We start from the raw sequence: 20,192 nt of genomic DNA, 5'->3' as shown, positions 1-20,192 counted from the left end.
GGGAGGCAAGGCCATAGAGAATGAGTGAGGTATTACCAGAAAAAACAAAAAAAATCTTCATCTGCTATGACAATGATAGAAGGGAACCGTTGAATCTCCCTGGGGAGGGAATTCCATAATTTTGGTGCCATGACTGAGAAGGCCCTGTCTTGGGTTGCCATCCATCTAGCCTCAGGTGTCAAGAGACACCTGAAGCAGGGCCTCTGAAGATGACCACAATGGCCGACTGGGTTCATAGGAGAGCAGGTGGTCCTGTAGCGTTCGGTTTTTCCAGTCGCAACACTTAGAAAGATTATAAGCTGAAAATTCCCCAAAGAGCTGCTTTTGATACAATTCACAGCTTCATATCAATCCTTGCTTTGCCATGCCGGAAAAAGTTATCACCCTTTTCACATCATAAAGTATTTTTGCTGAGACAGTTATGGCCTTCCACCTTGCTATCTCAGAAGATAACCCTAACCCTATCTCAGTTCTGAGATAGCAAGGCAGAAGGCCATAACTGTCTCAGCAAAAATACTTTCTCAGGCCTAACAGCTGCAAACAAAGGATGACATAATCTAGCAGGTATACTGGGGATGAGATCACTGCTACTGCGACAGTCCTTATGATGTGGCTAATGGCATCTTGCACATATGACCTGGACAACAAGTGCCACTCTCCATGAGGTTATGTACCTAAACTCATGCTCACATTGACGCATTTGATAGTGTGAACTGGCTTGTAAGAGATCCTTTGAATTTACGTGGTGAACCCCACGACACCCAGTAAGCACAGAACCTTGCATCACGGCTGCAACTTCTCAGGGGAAAGTAATCTGCTGGAACACAATCTGCCCCCTTGCATGCAAGACATTCAAGCAGCACAGCACACACCTTCAGAATAGTTGCAGGCCTGAGACAGAGCCTGGCAATGAGACAACATGGCTATTCGGGACACCGTTACACCCATCACGCTCCCTTCCTTGCTTGTCTTGTACTGGGGAGAAAAGGTATCAAAATTAGCGAACTTGCCATCAGGCCTGCATAACAGGGATCGATGGTTAAAGTTACAATTAACCATCAGAGGCATAAAGATGAAGCCAATGGGTGTATTGAGAAACCATATGAAGTGTTCTAGAAAGCAGCATTCTAGCTACAGTGAAGGAATTAAAAGCCTGAATTTGCTACCCTGCACCATTCCCTGCTCTCTCATAAGCGATCTTGGCAGCTGGTGCAGGAATGGGACACAAACCCATTCCTCTTGGGCAAAAAAGACCCTTTGCAAAGAGTTTTACAACAAACTTCTGAAGTGTTTCCCTAACTGGAAATGCAGAAAGGGATGTTGTTCTGAATAAGCAGAAAGATCTGCTTGAGAAGAACAGACAACAATAGCACAAAAGGAAGAATTTTCAGTTAGGTAGTCCTAATTACCAGCCAAGATGAAAGAACTCCCAATAGAATGGTTACAGTGCATAATAAAAGTTGCCTAAATTGCACAAACCATAAGGAAAGAAGCCGGTGTGCTGGAGTTATTGATCTTAAGCCCTCTTGACAAATCAATCATGCTGTGTTGAAATTATAGCAAAATGTAGCCCTATTACTCACCGAGAGGGCTCTTTCTGCTCCGAGGTAAAAGGGGCATCTTGAAGCTTGGGTTTTCCCGCCCTTTGCTCGGGGAGGCAGGACTAAATCTTCTCATTTCCTGTCTCCTGGGCGGGAAAGCCTCCAGCTTCCACTTTTCCAAGAAGCCATTGCTAGAGACAGGAGTAAAAAACTAGAGAAGACATAACATGATAGCCACAACCAAAAACATGGAATGGAACTTTTTAACATTTAACATACTATCTACACACACAAGACAACTACTTGGTGTAGTAGGGAACTAAGAAGCAAAATAGTGACCTTCCTTGAAGGTAGGACAGACCTACGGGAATCCGTGGACTGCCATATCTTTTTGCATGTGGTTTAAGTAAGTACTCCTTACGGAGAGTATGGGTTGTGAAGGGAATGTAGTGAATTTTCTGAATAAGCCCAGGTTACCTAGAACCTGCCCCTCTAAGACTAGGGTGGGGCAAGATGCCCCTTTTACCTCAGAGCGGAAAGAGCCCTCTCGGTGAGTAACAGGGCTACATTCCCGCTCCAGGCAAAAGGGGCATCTTGAAGCTTGGGATGTCCAAGAGCAATAGTATTTTGGGTGGGAATTAGTTTTCCATTTCCTCTACCACATGCTGTAGGATTCTTCTTCCGAACGCCGCATCTGCCGAAGCGTAGGTGTGAATGCGGTAATGTTTTACAAAAGTGGAGTTGGAAGCCCATGTGGCAGCTCTATAAATTTCATCGACTGACGCTAGTCTGTTTGCTGCTGCTGAAGTGGCGGCACTACAAACAGAATGGGCTGTGATGCCTGCCGGGATCGGAAGTTTGGTTTGTTGGTAAGCCTCAGAAATGCAACGTTTGATTGCTCAACTTAAGGAAGGTCTGGATAGTCTGCGGCCCTTGTTAGGGGCCGAAACAGAAATGAAGAGATAGTCTGTAGACCTAAAAGGTGCTGTCCTGTTGATGTAGATTTTAATAGCTCTGCGGACGTCAAGAGTGTGCCATAATTTCTCTTTGTGATTAGTAGGACGAGGGCAGAAGGAAGGAAGGTAAATTTCTTGCTGTCTGTGGAAGGTAGAATTGACTTTTGGGGTAAAGGCCGAGTCAGGTCGAAGTACCACCTTGTCCTTTTGGAAAAGACACAGTTCTTTCCTGATTGAGAGAGCCCCCAACTCGGAGATTCTTCTTGCAGAAGTAATTGCTGTAAGGAAGATAGTCTTCATACCCAGAAAAGGGAGATGGACCTCTTTCAAAGGTTCAAATGGTGGTCTCGTGAGTGCTCGGAGAACTAGGCTTAGATTCCATGTGGGGAAGCGATGGATTGGAGTAGGGTGAGTTTGGGCTACTCCTTTAAGGAAGGCTTTAACTTGAGGGTGGTTGGCGAGGGTGTAACCATCAAGGACCAGAGATATTGAGGCTATGGCCGACACTTGTTTGCGCAAGGTATTTGTCCTTAGGCCCAGTAGAACTCCATCCTGTAAGAAGGCCAGTAAAGATGGGAGGTCCAAATGGAGAGGATCTGCTTTTTTGTGTCTGCACCACCTGACAAAGGTTCTCCAGGTGTACTCGTATATCCTACGAGTGGAGGGACGTCTGGCCTCTAGAATGGTGTTGATCACCTCTTCATTCAATCGCAACTGCCGCAGTCTTAGCCTCTCAATGTCCACACGTTGAGCTTGAACCAGGCTGGGTTGGGGTGGACGATGGGCCCCTGGTGTAGTAAGTTGGGCAAATTTGGGAGGCGCCAGGGCCTCTGAACGGACATTGCCATCAGGTCCGCATACCATGGTAGTCGGGGCCAGTCCGGAGCGACCAGGACCACCAGGGCCTTCTCCAGTTGAACCTTTCTGAGTACCCTTGGGAGTATGGGAAGAGAAGGAAAAGCAAACAGGATGCATGGTGGCCATGGGGCTAGTAGAGCGTCTATCTGTTCTGCGCTTGGATGGAAGAAGCGGGAGAAAAACCTGGGAAGCTGCCGATTCTGATGCGATGCAAAAAGATCCACCTGTAGTGGACCCGACTTCCGGTCGATCAGCTGGAATGCTTGATGACAGAGTGACCACTCTCCCTCGTCCACTGTCCGACGGCTGAGCCAGTCTGCTTGCACGTTCTGGATTCCTTGGATGTGTTCTGCCTGGATGTGGAGAAGGTTCTTCTCTGCTCATCTGAGGATTTTTTCTGCTTCCTGATGCAACGTGGATGACCAGGACCCACCTTGCTTGTTGAGGTGGGCCTTCGTTGCTATGTTGTCCGTCCGAATGAGGACGTTTTGGCATTGAATGCGACTGTGAAAATGAAGGAGGGCCAGGTAAACCGCTCTTAGTTCTAGGAGGTTGATATGAAGTTTTTGTTCCTCCTGGGACCAGATGCCTTGGATCAATTCCTTTTCTAAGGTGGCTCCCCACCCTTGGAGAGAAGCGTCGGTGAATATCTGTACCGGTTCTGGTAAGATGAACAATTTGCCTCTCCGGAGATTTGGTGCGTGACTCCACCATCTGAGACTTGTTCTTGTCTTTTGGTTCAGGGGAATGACTGTATTGACTTTCCTGGTGATCTGGGCCTGGTGAGGTCTGAGAAGCCACTGTAGCGGTCTCGCGTGTAGGTGGGCCCAGGGCACGGCCGGGATGTAAGAGATCATGAGACCTTGGAGACTTGCTAGAGTGAGGAGATGTGAGGTTTGTGCTTTGGAGAGTTGCTTGGCAAGAAGAGAGACTTTGGATACTTTGTCCTCGGGAAGGATGATGGTGTCTTTGGCTGTGTTGATGACGACACCTAGGTGCAGTAGAGTTTGTGAGGGTTGAAGGAAACTTTTTGTGTAGTTCACAAGATATCTGTGATCTTCCAAGGTGTGGATGACTCTTCTGGTGTGTGATAGCGACAGTTGTTGTGAGGGGGCGCATATGAGCAGGTCGTCGAGATACGGGTGTATCTGTATCCCCTCGCGTCGCATCTCTGCTATGAGGGTCACCAGCACCTTGGTGAATACCCTGGGGACTGATCCCAAGCCGAATGGGAGGGCCTTGAATTGAAGATGGTCTGTGTGATAAGCAAATCTTAGGTATTTTCGATGTAGAGGGTGAATTGGGATGTGGAGATATGCCTCCGTAAGGTCGATGGATGTCATGTAAGATCCATGTTTTAGAGCCTCTATGATGGAGTGTAGGGTCTCCATCCTGAAATGTTTTGTGGGGACATATTTGTTTAAAAATTTTAGGTCTAGAATGGCCCTCCAGTCCCCGTTCCTCTTTGGGACAGTGAAGAAGGTCGAGTAAACCCCGGTGAACTGCTCCAGGAGTGGTACTCTTTCTATTGCACTGATGTGAAGAAGGTGGTTGATTGCTTGTGTGGTCCTGAGATGTTTGTTTTCCGATTGGGATCTTGGAGAAGGCACAAAACGGTCTGGAGGGAGGGTGCGGAATTCGATTTTGTAGCCCTCCTGTATCAACTGGAGCACCTAGGCATCCGTCTGGGAGCCCACCCACCGTGGGTAGAAGTGTTGCAGTCTTCCCCCCACGGGAATCGCTTTGGCGTCACTGCTTGTTAGTCTTAGGGAACTTGCCCGTCTTATCTCCTCCTCTGAACTGGGAGTGGTAAGGTCGGTTGTTGTAGCGACCCTGTCCTTGTCTACAAAAAGGTTGGTTGTTGTTGTGAGACCAGAAAGGTCGTCTCTGGTCCTGTCGGAATCGTTGAAGGGTATGTGAGGAACGAAAGGAGTGAGAAAAACCCTTCTGTTCCTTTTTGGAAGACTTGGGCATGGCTCGCTTCTTGTCCTTGGTTTCGGCTAACATCTTGTCAAGGCGTTCGCCAAATAGCTTCCCCTCTTGTAGAGGATAAGAGAGAGGAACGGATTTAAATTTTGAGTCCACTTGCCAGGTTCTGAGCCAAAGAGCCCTACGGATTGCCGCGTTTGAGGACATGGACCTAGCTGAGAAGGTGAGAGCGTCCAAGGATGCGTCCGCAAGGAAAGAAGATGCTAGAATTATTCTATCCATGTCGTCTGTGATTCTTCTGTCAGCTCCTGCTAGTAGCTGAGAAATCTTTTTTGCCCATGCAATGGAGGCTCGGGCTATGATGGCAGCCGTAGCGTTGGCTTGAATAGTGAGGGCTGTGGACTCGTGTATTTTTCTGGATAAAAATTCCATTTTGCGGTCAAATTGGTCCTTTATGGTGCCCACCCCCTCCTCTGATAGACCATCTGGGGTTTGCAGGGAAGCCATTGGGGCATCCACTACAGGTAAGGCGAGAAACTCCATGGCTGGTGGAGTCATCTCATACAGTTTTTTGACTGATAATGGGAACTGCCTGTTTTGAGTGGGTTTGTCCCACTCTGCTCTAATAAGCCTTACAAAGTAATCAGGAAGAGGGACCCTTCTGGTTTTTGGGGCACCCTGAGGGAAGTAATCCTTAGAGCCTACTGGCCAGACCTTGGGAGCAGACTCATCTGCCTTAGTGGTTGGCTGTTCAGAAAGTTCCAATGCGATTAGTGCCTTGGAAAGCAGGTACTGGTAATCTTCAGGGGGAAAAAGCCTAGGTTGTTCTTCCCCTGGTGAAATATCAATCTCTGTATCAGAGTTGTATTCTCCCTCCTCTCTATCCTCTTCAGAATAATATGATTGGGAATCATCAGCTTGCTCCCCATGATCCTGAGAATCGCCACTGGTAGCCTTTTGGGCAGCCTTAGTGTGCAAGGGGACAAAGGATCGAGATTGGCTGCAGCAGGGTTCGCTAGCCAGAGATCTGGAGGGAGAGGCCGCCTGTGCCCTGTGTTGAGGGATTTGTGGGGCTGGAATAGGGGCGTTTTGTCTAGCCTGTCTGCGATCCAGGACTCTCTCAATGACCGCCTCCATATCACTAAGGGTAAACATAGTTGCCCCCGCTGCACGTTCCCAGCACCTGGTAGGTTACCGTCCGGCGATCCGCGGTTTCTCCCTGGGCTGGGGTGGACCGACTGCTCAGCACACCGAGAGGAGGAAGAGGAGTCGGTAGGAGCGGCTGTCTGGACACCCGAGCTGTGCTTTGGGTCCAGCGATCGCTTGCGGCTCTTGTTGTTCGAGCCGCCTGAGCCTGCATTCTTGCCGCCTGTGTGTTTGCGCTTCGCCCCCACCTTTCCCCTTTTCTTTGAGGTGGTGGAGGGGCCGGCAAGGTTGGTGTCCTCTGAGAGTCCACCTTGGCGGCTGACGAAGGATTCCTCCTGGGATTGAGTTCCCAGAGCCTTGAGGGACTGGTCGTAGTCCTTCACTGATAAGAGGTCGTCCTCTCTAGGGACGTCCTTCGCCGTGTCCGCCATTTTGAATCGGGACGGGGTGAATACCAACTAACTGTTTTTTTTTAAAGACAGACGAAACTGAGACGGAGGAGGAAGGAGCACACAGGGAACGAGAACAGACACGACTAACCACAAATAAAACGAACCGAAAGGGAAAGGCAAAGGAGCTCAGCGAATTGCGTGGTCTCCCTGCAAAGGCAGGACGAAAAGTGGAAGCTGGAGGCTTTCCCACCCAGGAGACAGGAAATGAGAAGATTTAGTCCTGCCTCCCCGAGCAAAGGGCAGGAAAACCCAAGCTTCAAGATGCCCCTTTTGCCTGGAGCGGGAACTGATTTAACTCTCTCAGCATTCCAGGGGAAACTATACCATCAGTTTTTAACTTGGTAGATCCACATCTCAGCAAAGCATGGATTGGGATTTTGAACAAAAGAGGGCACATGAAAAAGATATGCAGTTTATTGCAGGAAGGAAGCCAGATGCTCAGAACAGCACAGAAACACTACAATTTCGACAGCCACAGCACATTCGTTTTGTCAGCTCCCATTCCCTACATACCTCGATGTAAGCTGGTTCAGTTCCTGCATTTGAAATGTTGGGCTGCCAGTCCTTTGGCGATTTGGAGAGGTACTTGGAATCCGTTACCACCCACTTGAGCCTAGGCCAACCTAGAACCAGAGAAAGTCTTTAAACCCAATGAATTCAGACTTCCCTAAAGATGGGTTAACATCACAGAATCGTTGACTCCCGTACTTCTGCCAATCTAGAGTGAGGGTCCACTGTCAGGTCAACTGTTGTCTCTTTATGCCCACGTAAATAGTACCTGCTAGTCAGCAACCTAACTTTGATAAACAATCTTTGACAGCCTTCGTGAATTTACAAAACACATCAGTCTGCTGCCAACCAATAATGCAGCGCTCAACTGTATTTGGTCACATTCATCATGTGTCTCCCATGCCTGTCTCGTTTCCTACCTCTGTTCACTGCTGCTCTCATTTTGGAATTGAGATCGCAAACTCAACCTGTCCTGTCTTTTCTCGTTATGTGCTCTGTGACATGGCATGCAGAGTGAGGGCGCCCCATAAAACAACAACAAACCTTTGAACTGCACAATCTCGCCATTCTGGGTTTTGGGGAGACCCTTCAGGCAAACTTCTGTGGTGAGGGCCAAAGCAATTCCACAGCTGCCCAGCAGAAATCCAATCTGTTGGCCTCCGGCATCCTGTGGGAAAAGGAAAGGTGATTTGCAAATGGAGGGGGGCAATGCCAGCTTTATGCTTGCCAGAAAGACCCCTAGAAGTAAAAGGTTCAAGCACCAGGGCGTTACTGACCCACGAGGTGATGTCACATCACAAAGTTTATTAGGCAGACTATGTTTATGGGGTGATTTGCCATCATCTACACTTTACACACAGCAAGCTGGGTACTCATTTTACCAACCTCGGAAGGATGGAGGCTGAGTCAACCTTGAGGCAGCTACCTGAAACCGACCTCCGTCAGGATCAAACTCAGGTTGTGAGCAGAGCTTTGACTACAGTACTGCAGCTTACCACTCTGCACCACAGGGCTCTGTAGATAGACCCCCTAGGCACTAGTAAAGCTTTGGTAACTGGATGTTAACAACCACAACGAGAAGCATAGTAAAGTAGGTTCAGACAATAGAAAGGCAGAGGGGAGAGGGAACTGACAGAAAGTGGTGAAAAGATGGGGGGGGGGGAAGCATGTGGAAGGAGCTACCGGCCCAGTCTGAGATGAAACCATTTCAAGGATTAAAGTTGCTTAATATGTGGGCACAGTGTTCTAGACGTCTAAAGTTATAGCCATAGTTGCTGTTAAATTCCAGATTCATTCTTTATTTATTTATTTGATTTATATCTCGCCCCTCCCCAGCCAATACAGGCAATGGGAGTTTGTGGTAAAGCTAGACAGGAGACCCTACAGGTCTGAATATGGAATAGAGTCAGGCCTACATTCCTACCTTCCCCCACCCCACACACACTTCAGTAGATTAGAATTTTTTAAAAAAGAAATAGAGGAATAAGGACTGGCAGAGTGGGCATAAGGACCACTCTCTTTCCTGACTTGAGCTGTGGCTTTCAAAGGATGGACCAAAGATATGTGGCATTAAAAAAAAGTCAATCAGCAAAGCACATAATCAAGCACTTTAGAAAGAATTTAAACAGCACATTGATAATTGACCTGCCTCTTTCCACAGTCACATCAGCCCTGAGCTATACAAAGGAACGTACTAGGGTGGAAAGTACTGGAATGAGAAGATGGTTGGAACTCTTCACCACAGGAGGAAATTTGCCAGGGACAATAACACTGGAATGGGTAAGTTGATTAAGTGAGCAGGCAGGCAGAAGGTTGGCACAACATTCGAATTTTCCTATGAAGGCTGCCTCAGCAGTTGTCATGTTGAGGCCACAAATCAAATAGATGCATTACCTGACTAGCTTATTCTATTTTAGCATCTTATTTGCCACTGCATCTCTCCAAAGAGACTACAACTTTATACAAATTATAGTGAGGTGACTTGTATGTCACATTGTGAACAATACAGCTTACTCTCAGAGGCGCTCAGCACACAAAACTGTCCATATCAACACTGATTCTCAGTTACCTTTTATAGACTTGTACATTCTCAGGACATGTCTGAAAATTCTTGAAAACAATGTCAAAACTATAAAATATCTGGAAGAGACACTGCTTCTTACCCGATACTCAATACCCTCTGAAACAGATAACAAACAGATATGAGCACAGTGTGGTGATCTGAGTGTTAAATGGATTTAGCAGACCTGGGTTCAAATCCACACATACCCATTAAACTCATTGGGTGATTTTGTGTCAATCATATTCTTTCAGCTGAACCTACCTCCCTTTGAGGAAGTGTGGGATAAAAATATATAGGTATATTTTTTTTAGCCAGCTGTAGAAGGACTGTTGCATATCTACTGGAGAAATTTCAATCTCTTAATTTCTTGAAATAGCAATGTAGAAAAATCCCAGGATTTAAGAGAATCAAGGTAATTTTTAAAAACAAGGCAGTCCCATGAAAATCAGCAAGACCACAAAAGTAACTCATCAGTTAATTCCTACTGTTTAAAAAAAATTAGTGTGACCAAACAAGCGCACAGGTCTTAGAATAGTTATCAAAATGTGTTGGTGCTCAGCCCCTATGAGAATAAGACACCATGTACAGAACAGGGGGGATGGGGAGCTTACACATGTTGCCCATTCTTGTCTACTCTGTGGAAGAGGCAGATCCAAGTGAACACCATCGCTTCATGATATTTGACTGCATGTAATAACCATGAAAGGTAGGACCTCCAGAACTCCTCTTTGTAAGTGTGGGACACTCATCAAAATTTAATCACATCCAAGGCTGACACAGCCTGACTTGGTTCTCACATCCCCAGCCTATCACCCTTCTAAGTTGCATCAACATTACCTTTCGGGTTAGAGGTACCTCTATTGGCACTGGGATGACTTCTGCCAGCAAACAGCCGTAGAATGCCACCATGAACATAACAGGGTCATTGTTGGGGTAAACAAGGGCTACCTGCAGTTCAGAGAAATATTCAGTTAGACAAAGCAGAAGCAGCAGCATTAAAGCTTGGCCTATTATACTCCCGAGCTAGGGTCAGGTGTACAACTCAACAAAGGACATTTATCAATTCACTGGGTGATGGCAAGATGGACAATTCAGAAGCTGCAATTTTTAAAAAATCACGTTTTTAGCATTTATCAGATAACAAGGGAAACAGAAACATATATACTTGCACAGAAACACACAACAATACTTTCTTTTAAAAAAAAGACATCAAGTAATAAAGTTTCTTACTCTATCTCCCGGTTTCAATACAGGTTCATTTTTGGTGCCCAGTTTATTTAGCAATGTGTAGGCCAGCTTTAGGCTTCTGTTCCACAGCTTGCCTGGAATGGAAAGATAATTAAGGCTTCACCATTAGCCAGCTGAATCGCCATGCACACAGAGCAATTCTTCCTAATGTGCTGCTGGTGGAGAAAAGTGCTGTCAAGTCACAGCTGAGTTAAGGTGTAGAGTAGGTACACTGTTTATTAACTTAATAAACTTTAATTAAAGTTTTAAGTCTTAATTAAACTATAGGTACACTGAATAAAACTTGATATCATACTTAATAATGATCTTATTTATTGATAAACATTAAATTGTAAGTAAGGTATCCATAAAATTAAATCATGACAATGACTGACAAACACTTAATGTGAACAATGGCCTTGCATCTCCTTGGAAAGTTTGGGTAAATCAGGTTTGTATGTTGTTGTTTTTAATTTTAGGCATGATTCCAGGTTCTCATCAATAAGATGACTTCTCAATTTACTCTTGATAAGGTTCATGCTTGAAAAAGATTGTTTGCATGAATATGTAGAACCGAAAAGGGAAAGAACAGCAAACGCTAGTAGAGGAAGGGAGGGGGGAGGAATGGAGAAAGGAAGGAAGGAACTGGGAAAGGAAAGAAGGAAGAAAGAAAGGGGGGAGGGATGGAGAAAGAAAGAGGAAGGAAGGAAGGAAGGAACTGGGAAAGGAAAGAGAAGGAAGGAACTGGGGAAGAAAGGATGAAAGGGAGGAAGGATGGAAGGAAGGAAGAGTGGGGGAGGGACAGAAAGAAAGGAAGGAACTGGGAAAGGAAAGAGAAGGAAGGAACTGGGGAAGAAAGGCAGCCTGGAGCTGGATTTTGGGAGCCGCCTGAGGGGGATGAGGAGGAAGGTGGCGAGGAGGAGAGTTTACCCCTTCCAAGTGGGTCGGTGATTAAGGCGCGAAATCCACCCCCCGCCCTGGAAGTTCCCCCGCAAGATCCCGGCCGGGCAAGACGCAGCCTGCGCGGGGGGCGGGAAGGCGATGCGCCGGACCAGCTCCAAACTCTCAGTCTGAGGCGCGGGGAGGGCGAAGCGAGCTCGGTCCTGGCCCAGGAAGCATCGTCGCCTCGCCGCCCGGGGCCAGGCGGAGCCAACAGGAGGAGGAGGAGGTGGGGGGGTGAGAGGTCACCCAGCTCTGGTCGCCCATAGAGACAGAGGAGGGAAGGCGAAATGAGGACTGGACAGCCACGCCTCACTCCTCATGGTGGAGAGAAGGAAGGGAGGAGGGAGGAGCCCCCTCTCTGCCAAAGTCCAAGGCGCGCAGCCATGCGGCAAGAAAAGACGGGGGGGTGGCAGCTCAGGGGCTCTTGTCGTTCTTCGGCCGCCGCCGCAATGGTGGGAGGCGGGGACGGCGCTGGGGCGAGAAGGAGGAAGGGCCACTCCTTCCTCTCTCGGAGACCCTCCCGCTGCTTCGGCCGGCCTAGGGCGCTGCTTCCGCACGTGGGAAGAGCCGCACTCAGGGGCCCAAAGAGCCACTTGCGGCTCGGGAGCCGCGCTTTTGCGACCCCTGCCCTAGAAGAATAGATGCTTCTATTGTTCCCCCTCCTTCCAGAGCCAAGAAGGAAAACTAAAAAGCCATTGGGCTGGCAATAATTCCCCTTTGCATTGATCCATTAAGGCCCACTCTAATACTCCTAAAACCAAATGTTATGACTCTCGGGCCTAAATTCAAACTGACAGCGGCATCATTTGTCACCAAGGCAAATCCTAGCAGCAGCAGAACTTTCTTTTATATCTGAGAAATTTAAAAAAAGACTTGCAACAATCCACATTTTGAGAACACATTTAAAAGTTATCTTCCTGGCATAGGACTATACCCTATATTCTATGATTCCATGCAAGAGAATTCTGTATTGGGATCAGAAGAATATTATTTATCTTGGAGGCAGGTTCGGTGGGTGGGTTAAAAAGCAAGTTTCTAGCTCTTACAGCTTCAAAGATCCCCTTTAAATGTGTGTGCAAAGTCTGGTGAAACGTCACCGCCAGAGAGTGGGCTGCAGGGCTGAACAGGATTTCCAGAGATTATGGGGCAGGGCTTGCATCACTGTGTCCTCTGCCAAGATTAGCTGAGGCAGACTGAATTATTAAAAATATATGCAAACTGAAAAGTTTCACCTTCCCTTGGAAGGCTATTTAATTTTTTTTTAAAGCTCAGTATATATACACCTCTCAAAAGAGGCCTTGTATATATGAATCATCTCCTTTTGCGAGTCCCTGGAGAAATGCAACAGGGAAGTGATTCATGTTTGTAACCACTCAACTCAGGTTGGATTTAAAATGGCAACAGGTGCATTTACAAAGGGGTTGATGCAAAAAAGTTCATTCACAAAAGCAATCCCATGCCTAGAAAACAATGTCCTTAATGGCTGCAGACTAATACAGATTCCTCCTATTCACTTTGTTACATGTGTAATTCACTGTGTCCCTACAGGCTCAGGATGCATAAAGACATTTATTTTATTTAGTCTCACAAAAAGCCAGAAAGAGATATAATTAATATTCTAGTTTTGCACATGAAGCAGCAAGGCCAAGACCAACAGTAACTTGCCAGGGATACGCAGTGAGCACCAAGGAGAGATTTGCAATTGGCTCCCTACAGAACCAAATCTAATACGCTGCATGACGAACCACAAATCCCTTACTGAACAGAGATACATGTTGCAGAATCCGAAATTAATCATTATAGTTTTAGCCTGCTGTTCACATTGCTTGGATCCCCCATTTTCGTGCACCCCACCTGCATCACCTGCCCTCCTTTCCAACTCATCTATCAACAGCCTCTGTCGACTACAGTTACAACAGAAACTTGTTATCAGTGCAGAGAAGAAAACAACACAGAAACAGAAAAATGCTATTCTTCTAAGCAAATTGCTCATGCACCCAGCTAAGTGAAACAGACGCAAAGCTACACATGACTAAAGTCCCACTGTGGTAAAACAGATGCAGTTACAAGGAACACACAACTCACCATACGTCAGGGTGTAGACAGGCTTCCCAGTGACATCCAGGGCTGTCAAACAAGGGCATTTGGCCTGCGTGGTCCCCCAGCGGTGCAGAGCTGCTTCCAAGGCAGGAGGCCAATTGCATACAACTCCCAGGGGCTCCCCCTTCACTGGTGTCATCTGGCGTCCTTCTGGCTTGGGTTGATTCGGGTCCGGCTGGGGAACTACAAAGAGCATCCCTAGATCAAAAAACAACTCCACATGCTGCAGTAAACTGTGCAAAACAAAGCCTAGATCATTGATGCTAAGGATTCTCGCCTCCTACTCAGAAATGATTTTAGAAATCAGTGTTTCAAAATCTATTTTTAAAAGGTCAAGGCAATTTGAGCCAATCTATTGCTAAGAGGAGATGCTTCCCAGTAGATGGGATGTTGCCTTTTTGCAGATGTCAACTTGACTGCATCTGGCAGGAATCTTCTATTACTACTGTTGTGCAATTATGTAGTGTCCACTATGGTGCTAGGTAAAATACCAAAGATTGACAGTCTGTGACCAGAAAACCTAAAATCTCAGCCAGCCAGGGAAGACAAATGAAAAGGGTCAAGATAAAGCTTGATTTTAAATGCACCAGATGCAGGATACAGAGATGGGTAGAAGAAAAGAGCATAGAAGACAAGGCCTCAGTGGTCCAGGAAAGGATTTGTAGATTAAGAGGATTTTGAGGAAGTGAGAGATGTAGCTTCATAGATGTAACTTCATGCTGCTCTGTATGCTCTTACAGGCATCCAGAGCAGCAGGATAGATAGCAGGGATAAATTAATGAAACACAGAAAACACAATTACTTTTGTGAGCTGAAGGTCTTTTAGTGGTTAAAAAAGGGATTTATTTAAACTGGGATATGGTAAGAAAGGGAGAAAACAAGACCCAGATGGCTGGAACAAATAAGCCACAGTACAGCTGGCTAGTATTATCAGACATTTTGTCACGATCTGGAGATTTGCAAAGAGATGCTAGGTGTGTTCAACCACACAAATAATCTCTAGGGACAGCAATGTTCCAGGCTGTGCACAACCTGATAAGCACATTTTCCCCTCTGTTATGTTGCTCAAGATGTCGGGATGCAACTCTTGGATGATATGAGGCAGCTAACTGGTTGCCAAAAAATCTTGGGCCAGCCCCGAGTAGCATAATTCAATCATGTACTTGTGGAAACAACAAAACATTCTGGCTTCCTTCTGCCCAACTTTACTTCTGTATGTCTAAGCCAAAGTACCATACGTGATTGTTGGGTCCATCATCATGCTGCTGGGTGTCAAGGGAAGCAAAAACAATAACAAAGCTAAGCGATCGAAACACATGCTACATCTAAGCTTTGCTCCTCCATTCCTCTTCCAAAGAGACTGCCACAATTCAGCATCCATTTTCTCAAGATCAGGTCACACATTAAAGAGACAGCAGGTTGGATCCATACTAAGTTTTCCACTAATGGATGGGGTGAGGTAATTTTCACCAACTGTCCCTTCCTGCTGCAGACACCCCACAATTTGCTTCTTATGTTATTCTTGAGGGTCTCTAGTCCCCCACAAGCAGCATTTCACAGAGATCAGTGGGCTGCAGTGTGGGGTGGGGAGGAAGAAATATTCTGTGCCCCTGAAAAAAGGGGCAGGAACAGAAAAATTCATCTAGATCCAACCCAATGAATACAGTGAAGATATGATGCAATCTGTAATAAGCAACAGACACTCTCGTCTTTTTCTTCCCCCCACTACATCTTTGGAACCACTTGGTTAAAGAAAAGGAAACCAACCAGGAATGGCTGGCCCAAATGCTGGGGCTCTTCTAAACAAGAGGCCAAGCAACAGCATTACACTTGTTCTGTCCCTATTTATAAGCCACTGAATTCCTGGGGCAGGGGGGCAACAGAAGGGGAGAGCTACTGCCTTCATGATCCACTTGCAGGCTTCCTTGAGGCAACTGGTTGGCCTCGGTAGGAAACAAGAAGACGCACAAGAATAACCTTTGGTCTGATCAAGCAAGGGAATTTTCTTTTGTTATTTCCTTCCTTTCCTTTTATCCCTTAGAAGCTCCTTGATCCATTGATCTTGAGCAGCATATATCTAGTGTTTGAAGGATATAAGGACTGAAACAAATCTTGCCACTGATAATGTAGCCTTGGGATCTTTTGTTATTTCAGCAAGGTGGATCAGTGCTACATGCTAATCTCAGTCAATTTAGTGACAGTATACACCCCCAGATACCTTCAACAATTTCTTCAAAATCGTCCACAAAGAACTCCTTCAGGGGTGGCCGCTTGGGTCGCTTCAGAGTATTGAGCAGCTGCTGAATTTTCGTGGAGACTCTGCTACTTACAGGGACACCTGCAGTGTGGGAAATGAGTTGAGTTCATCAATGGGAAATGTCACCTACAGGCAACAGTGATTCTATATGAAGGGCCACCAAAGTGACATTGCCTGACACCCCCAATTACTACATAAAGCAGAATTCTTGTGGTTGAGCGCTAATATAGACGTTTGACATTAGAATACTAAACTAGGTGTGCCAGAAGCTGCTGTTGGTAATGAGGCTCAATTTCCCCTCCTGCCCAAAGCCACTTCAATACTGCACAATACAAGCTTTGAAAATACATAATCTCTTAAGACCACACGATCTGTGATTCAGCAGCAAATGCAACCTACTAGCCTGACATGGCAGCCCACCAAAGCCTATTCTAAGCTTTCTCTTTTGGCTGCTTGCCTAGGACTTCAAAAACAGGGTACTGTCACGCACCTTACCAGCCAAAATTCCTTGCTGATGGGCTCTGTTTGGCTTGGTGTGTCGCAAGCTGGCCAGGTTATCATGCCAGCAGTCATAGGATCTGACCACCAGAGTGCTATGAGAGCTGAAGCCTAGGCAGCACTTTCTCACTGAAGCATGGTAGTTTACAGTCAAGGTTATCCTAGCCGCAAAATCTCACAGGCACCACCGTTGGGCGCTTTCCTGTCTGCATACAGCAGAACTCCAGCCCAGCAAGTATTTTAAAGTGGCAAGTTCTAAACTTAGTATTTATCAATCATGGCTTTTGTTTTAAGCCCTGAAAACAATGCCAAGTGAAAGAGAAGCCACTCCAGAAGCCAATGTTCGGTATTTATCAATGCAATAAATTTTACTCAGTCATTACAAAGTCCGTTCTGTGATTTTACAGCTGGTAGTCCACAGCACTGCTGAAGAGGTGGGTCCCAATCAACTCTCAAGCCATGCCTACTTAAACGTCATGCTCAAGAGATTAGGTTTGTTTGGGACCACACACTCGCTTCAGAGAGGCTATCCCTGGCTCTGTGGATTGGATGGATCTTTGTAGTCTACCCTGTTTTTCACAGGGAAAACATGCAGAAGCAGCACTACATCTGCTGCAAGAAAGAAGGGACCAGAGAAAGCAGGCAACATTTCTACTAATCCAAAGAACGGGCTGGTTGAACAGCAAGGATGGGACTGCTTCCTGCCTACTCATACATCAAAAAACAGAGTCCTGCTGTGGTAGTGAAAACAACATGGCTGCTGTGGAAAGGGGAGCAGCTGCAGCATCCCAGGGTGGGGCTCAGGGTTTTTTTATATGTAAAAAAAACTCTATTGAGGACAGGGTTACATGTTCTTTGCCATACCCCAAATGCTTATTCATACAATAACATTTTTGCCACATGATCAGGGATAAAAAAATTTCAAACATGAGTACTTTTCCTGCATGGAGCTAACTTTCACGCAGGGTTAACGTACAACCACATGCTACAATATGTGTGTGGGAGAGAGAAAAACACATGCATCTTTTGTTACAAAAGACCATGTGGCACTGTGTAATATGGCTTCCCAAGACATGCAGCAAGAAAGAGACTTGTAATTTTCATACATCTTGGGCAGAACACATTCCTTCCCCCTACACAGGGAAAATGGCATCAGTGAGACAGCCATGAGACTTGTCCCAACAAGGCTCAATTCTTTCCTGCCCAACCCCACAACAGCGCAAAAAGAAACAAACCTACAGCTGAGCACAGAGTCAATGCCAGCGACTAGGCAGGCCTATTCCAATGCTTAGGCAGGGATTTACAGCTCCAGTCTTTTCTCCATGACTGTGGCTCTTTGCCTTTTGCGTATGAATTACATGGGGGAGGGGGGGAATGAAAGCAGCACAGCCTTCTTTCCTCAAAAATAATCACTCTCTGAAGCAACCAATCAATCACGTATTAGTCATAAGGATTTCAGGCATCAGGGAAAATACAACCAGGAGCAAGTGTCAGCCTGAATCCCACCCCCACCCCACCCCCAAGAAAGCAAAATAGGAAAAGTTGTTTTTGTGAGATGATTGCCCACTTGCAGTGACACAGCAGGCAGATATTTAGGATAGATGATACAAGCTTGCTACTTTTATTGTTAGCCTATCAGGCTCTCTCTCTTCCAAGGTGTGGAGGGGTAGGTGTACCATCAGCTGTGTCCATAAGGCTGGACCGGTTAGAGGCTTTGTGCATGCCCTTTACTATTCCCGATGGAGGCAGGTCAATAGCAGATGGGCGTACAGAGGATGCTGGTGTGGAGGTAGTTGCTGTAACATCTGGGGGAACTGAGAAATTTTCTGGAAAGAGTACAAAGACAAAAAATGAGATTCAGGTTACTTCCTGCTACTAAATTGACTTAAGATGCAATATTAATCATCTGTCTGCTTTTTCTTCAGATACTATGGCACAGAAACCACTAACCCAGAGGAAAGAGGACCCCATGACTAATGTCACATTAGGGAGCTAAGTAGTAATCCATTTTGTAAGAACTAGATTGCACAACTGGTCGCCAAAGGTTAGCTAAACTAATCTTTATTTGGGATGCTCACCACAAAGTCCAAGGAAAGTAAACTGTACTGTTTCTCCCCACCATCATACCAAGGCATAATGAAAAAAGAAACACTACTCTGAACTGCAGCATTCGTAAGAGTTTTGACTACTGCCTAATACAGCAGTCACTGACCTGCACAAGTATGACCTGCACAAAAATTATGATTTCAGGAAAACCTTCCTGATGATTCAACTGTTCGTTTGCCATTCTGCCAGCAGAAAAACTGCCCAGCAAGCCAAAAACCGCCACTCTGAATAGTTAATAACAAAATAATGTTTAGAGTTAAAGCTACTGGAAAGCATTCTGGAGACAGATGAGCAAGGGAGAATATAATGATAACAATGGATTTTATAAGAGGTAGCAGTTGAATATTCAATTTCTGCAGGCAGTACATTCTATTAACAGCACTGATGTGGAAAATCTCAGCAAACAAGTTCACTTGCATCCACATACACATCAGAGGACAAAACAAATTGGAAATTCACACATGTGTTACATGTGCTCTGTGATCCCCCCCCCTTTGCATCAATGTCATTATTGAGTAAATGTGCAACCATTCAGAAGAACTGGATATTTTTGAACAATGAGCTGCTTCCGGGTTTTCAGTGCTTGGTTGTTCTGAATATAAAGATGCACTTTAACTTGGAAAAGGGATTGAAGGGCAGTGAGATCCTTTCCAGTGCAGACATGGCAATGTACAAAACAGAAAGATCCCTTTGGAACCAAAGGATAAGCTCTCCATTACTGTACACGTTCAAAGATATCTTCGAGTTCTACTCTGGGTGGCTCACCTAACCAACAATGACACAGGCCACATTTTTGCTCAAGGGCTTGTTGCCTCTCAGTGTGCTGTGGGAAGCCAGAAGAAAATAGCTCAGTAAATGCCAAGTCCTGATTGTGCCAGTCTGTTGTGAGACAGCAGTGCACGTGCTGCCATCACTCACTGAATTCAGCCAAATTGATCTAGGCTGACTTTACTGCAATGCACACAACACACACATGCACAAATTCAACAAGACTGAAACTCAGAACAGACTGAGCTTTTTCTCATGACCAGCAGGTTTTCAGCCAGTCTCATGACCACCCATGCAAAATCCACAGATTCTAGGACAGCCTCTTGGGCTTAAATGTTGACAACACTGTGCCTGGTTTGGTTAATTTCAGATCTCCTATTCACTAAAATGTCTGCCTGCCCTGTGTTCACAAAATTTAAACAAATGAGGTCTACTGTGCCAAATCTACCCATGGCTATGTTTTTAAAATGTAGAAATACTCTTTAACATTTTAGAGGCAGGCCTCATGATGTTTGTATATGGTGACCAGTGTAGCCATCTGTCTCTGTGTTGCAAATGCAATGATACCAATGTAATCACTGCTCCTAATTTAACTGTGGTTATTATTCCCAAGTTTTACTTATAAGAAACAGCTACATTTTACAGCATCAATTTGATATGAACTATTCAGCAATGGAATAGCAAGCAGTTCCAATCTGAGAACATATTTTCACCATTACTTTGACAAGAATCTCTTTGTTTGAAGAAAGCACTGTTTATGCTGATGGAATTTCAAATAGGCAAATCTTCCAAGTTTTCCATTTTAGAAAATGAGTTGCATCCCAGTAAGAGAGACGAAGA

At 45.8% G+C, this 20,192-nt stretch overlaps 1 protein-coding gene across 2 annotated transcripts in view; it reads right to left on the bottom strand.

Annotated features, from left to right (window-relative positions):
- DIP2B (disco interacting protein 2 homolog B) overlaps positions 1-20,192 on the bottom strand; it is a 220,708-nt gene that overhangs the window by 51,613 nt on the left and 148,903 nt on the right. For both annotated transcript variants that reach the window (XM_056853964.1, XM_056853968.1), the window contains exons 6-13: positions 18,155-18,304; positions 15,942-16,061; positions 13,709-13,906; positions 10,685-10,776; positions 10,292-10,402; positions 7,936-8,059; positions 7,396-7,505; positions 873-975 (exon numbers count right to left, since the gene is read on the bottom strand). In XM_056853964.1, the coding sequence (XP_056709942.1) occupies positions 873-975; positions 7,396-7,505; positions 7,936-8,059; positions 10,292-10,402; positions 10,685-10,776; positions 13,709-13,906; positions 15,942-16,061; positions 18,155-18,304 (1,008 nt within the window). The remainder of the gene's footprint in view (positions 1-872; positions 976-7,395; positions 7,506-7,935; positions 8,060-10,291; positions 10,403-10,684; positions 10,777-13,708; positions 13,907-15,941; positions 16,062-18,154; positions 18,305-20,192) is intronic.

The sequence above is a fragment of the Euleptes europaea genome, chromosome 1 (assembly GCF_029931775.1).
Source record: "Euleptes europaea isolate rEulEur1 chromosome 1, rEulEur1.hap1, whole genome shotgun sequence".
Lineage (NCBI taxonomy): Eukaryota > Metazoa > Chordata > Lepidosauria > Squamata > Sphaerodactylidae > Euleptes > Euleptes europaea.
This window is presented reverse-complemented; position numbering and strand designations above follow the sequence as displayed.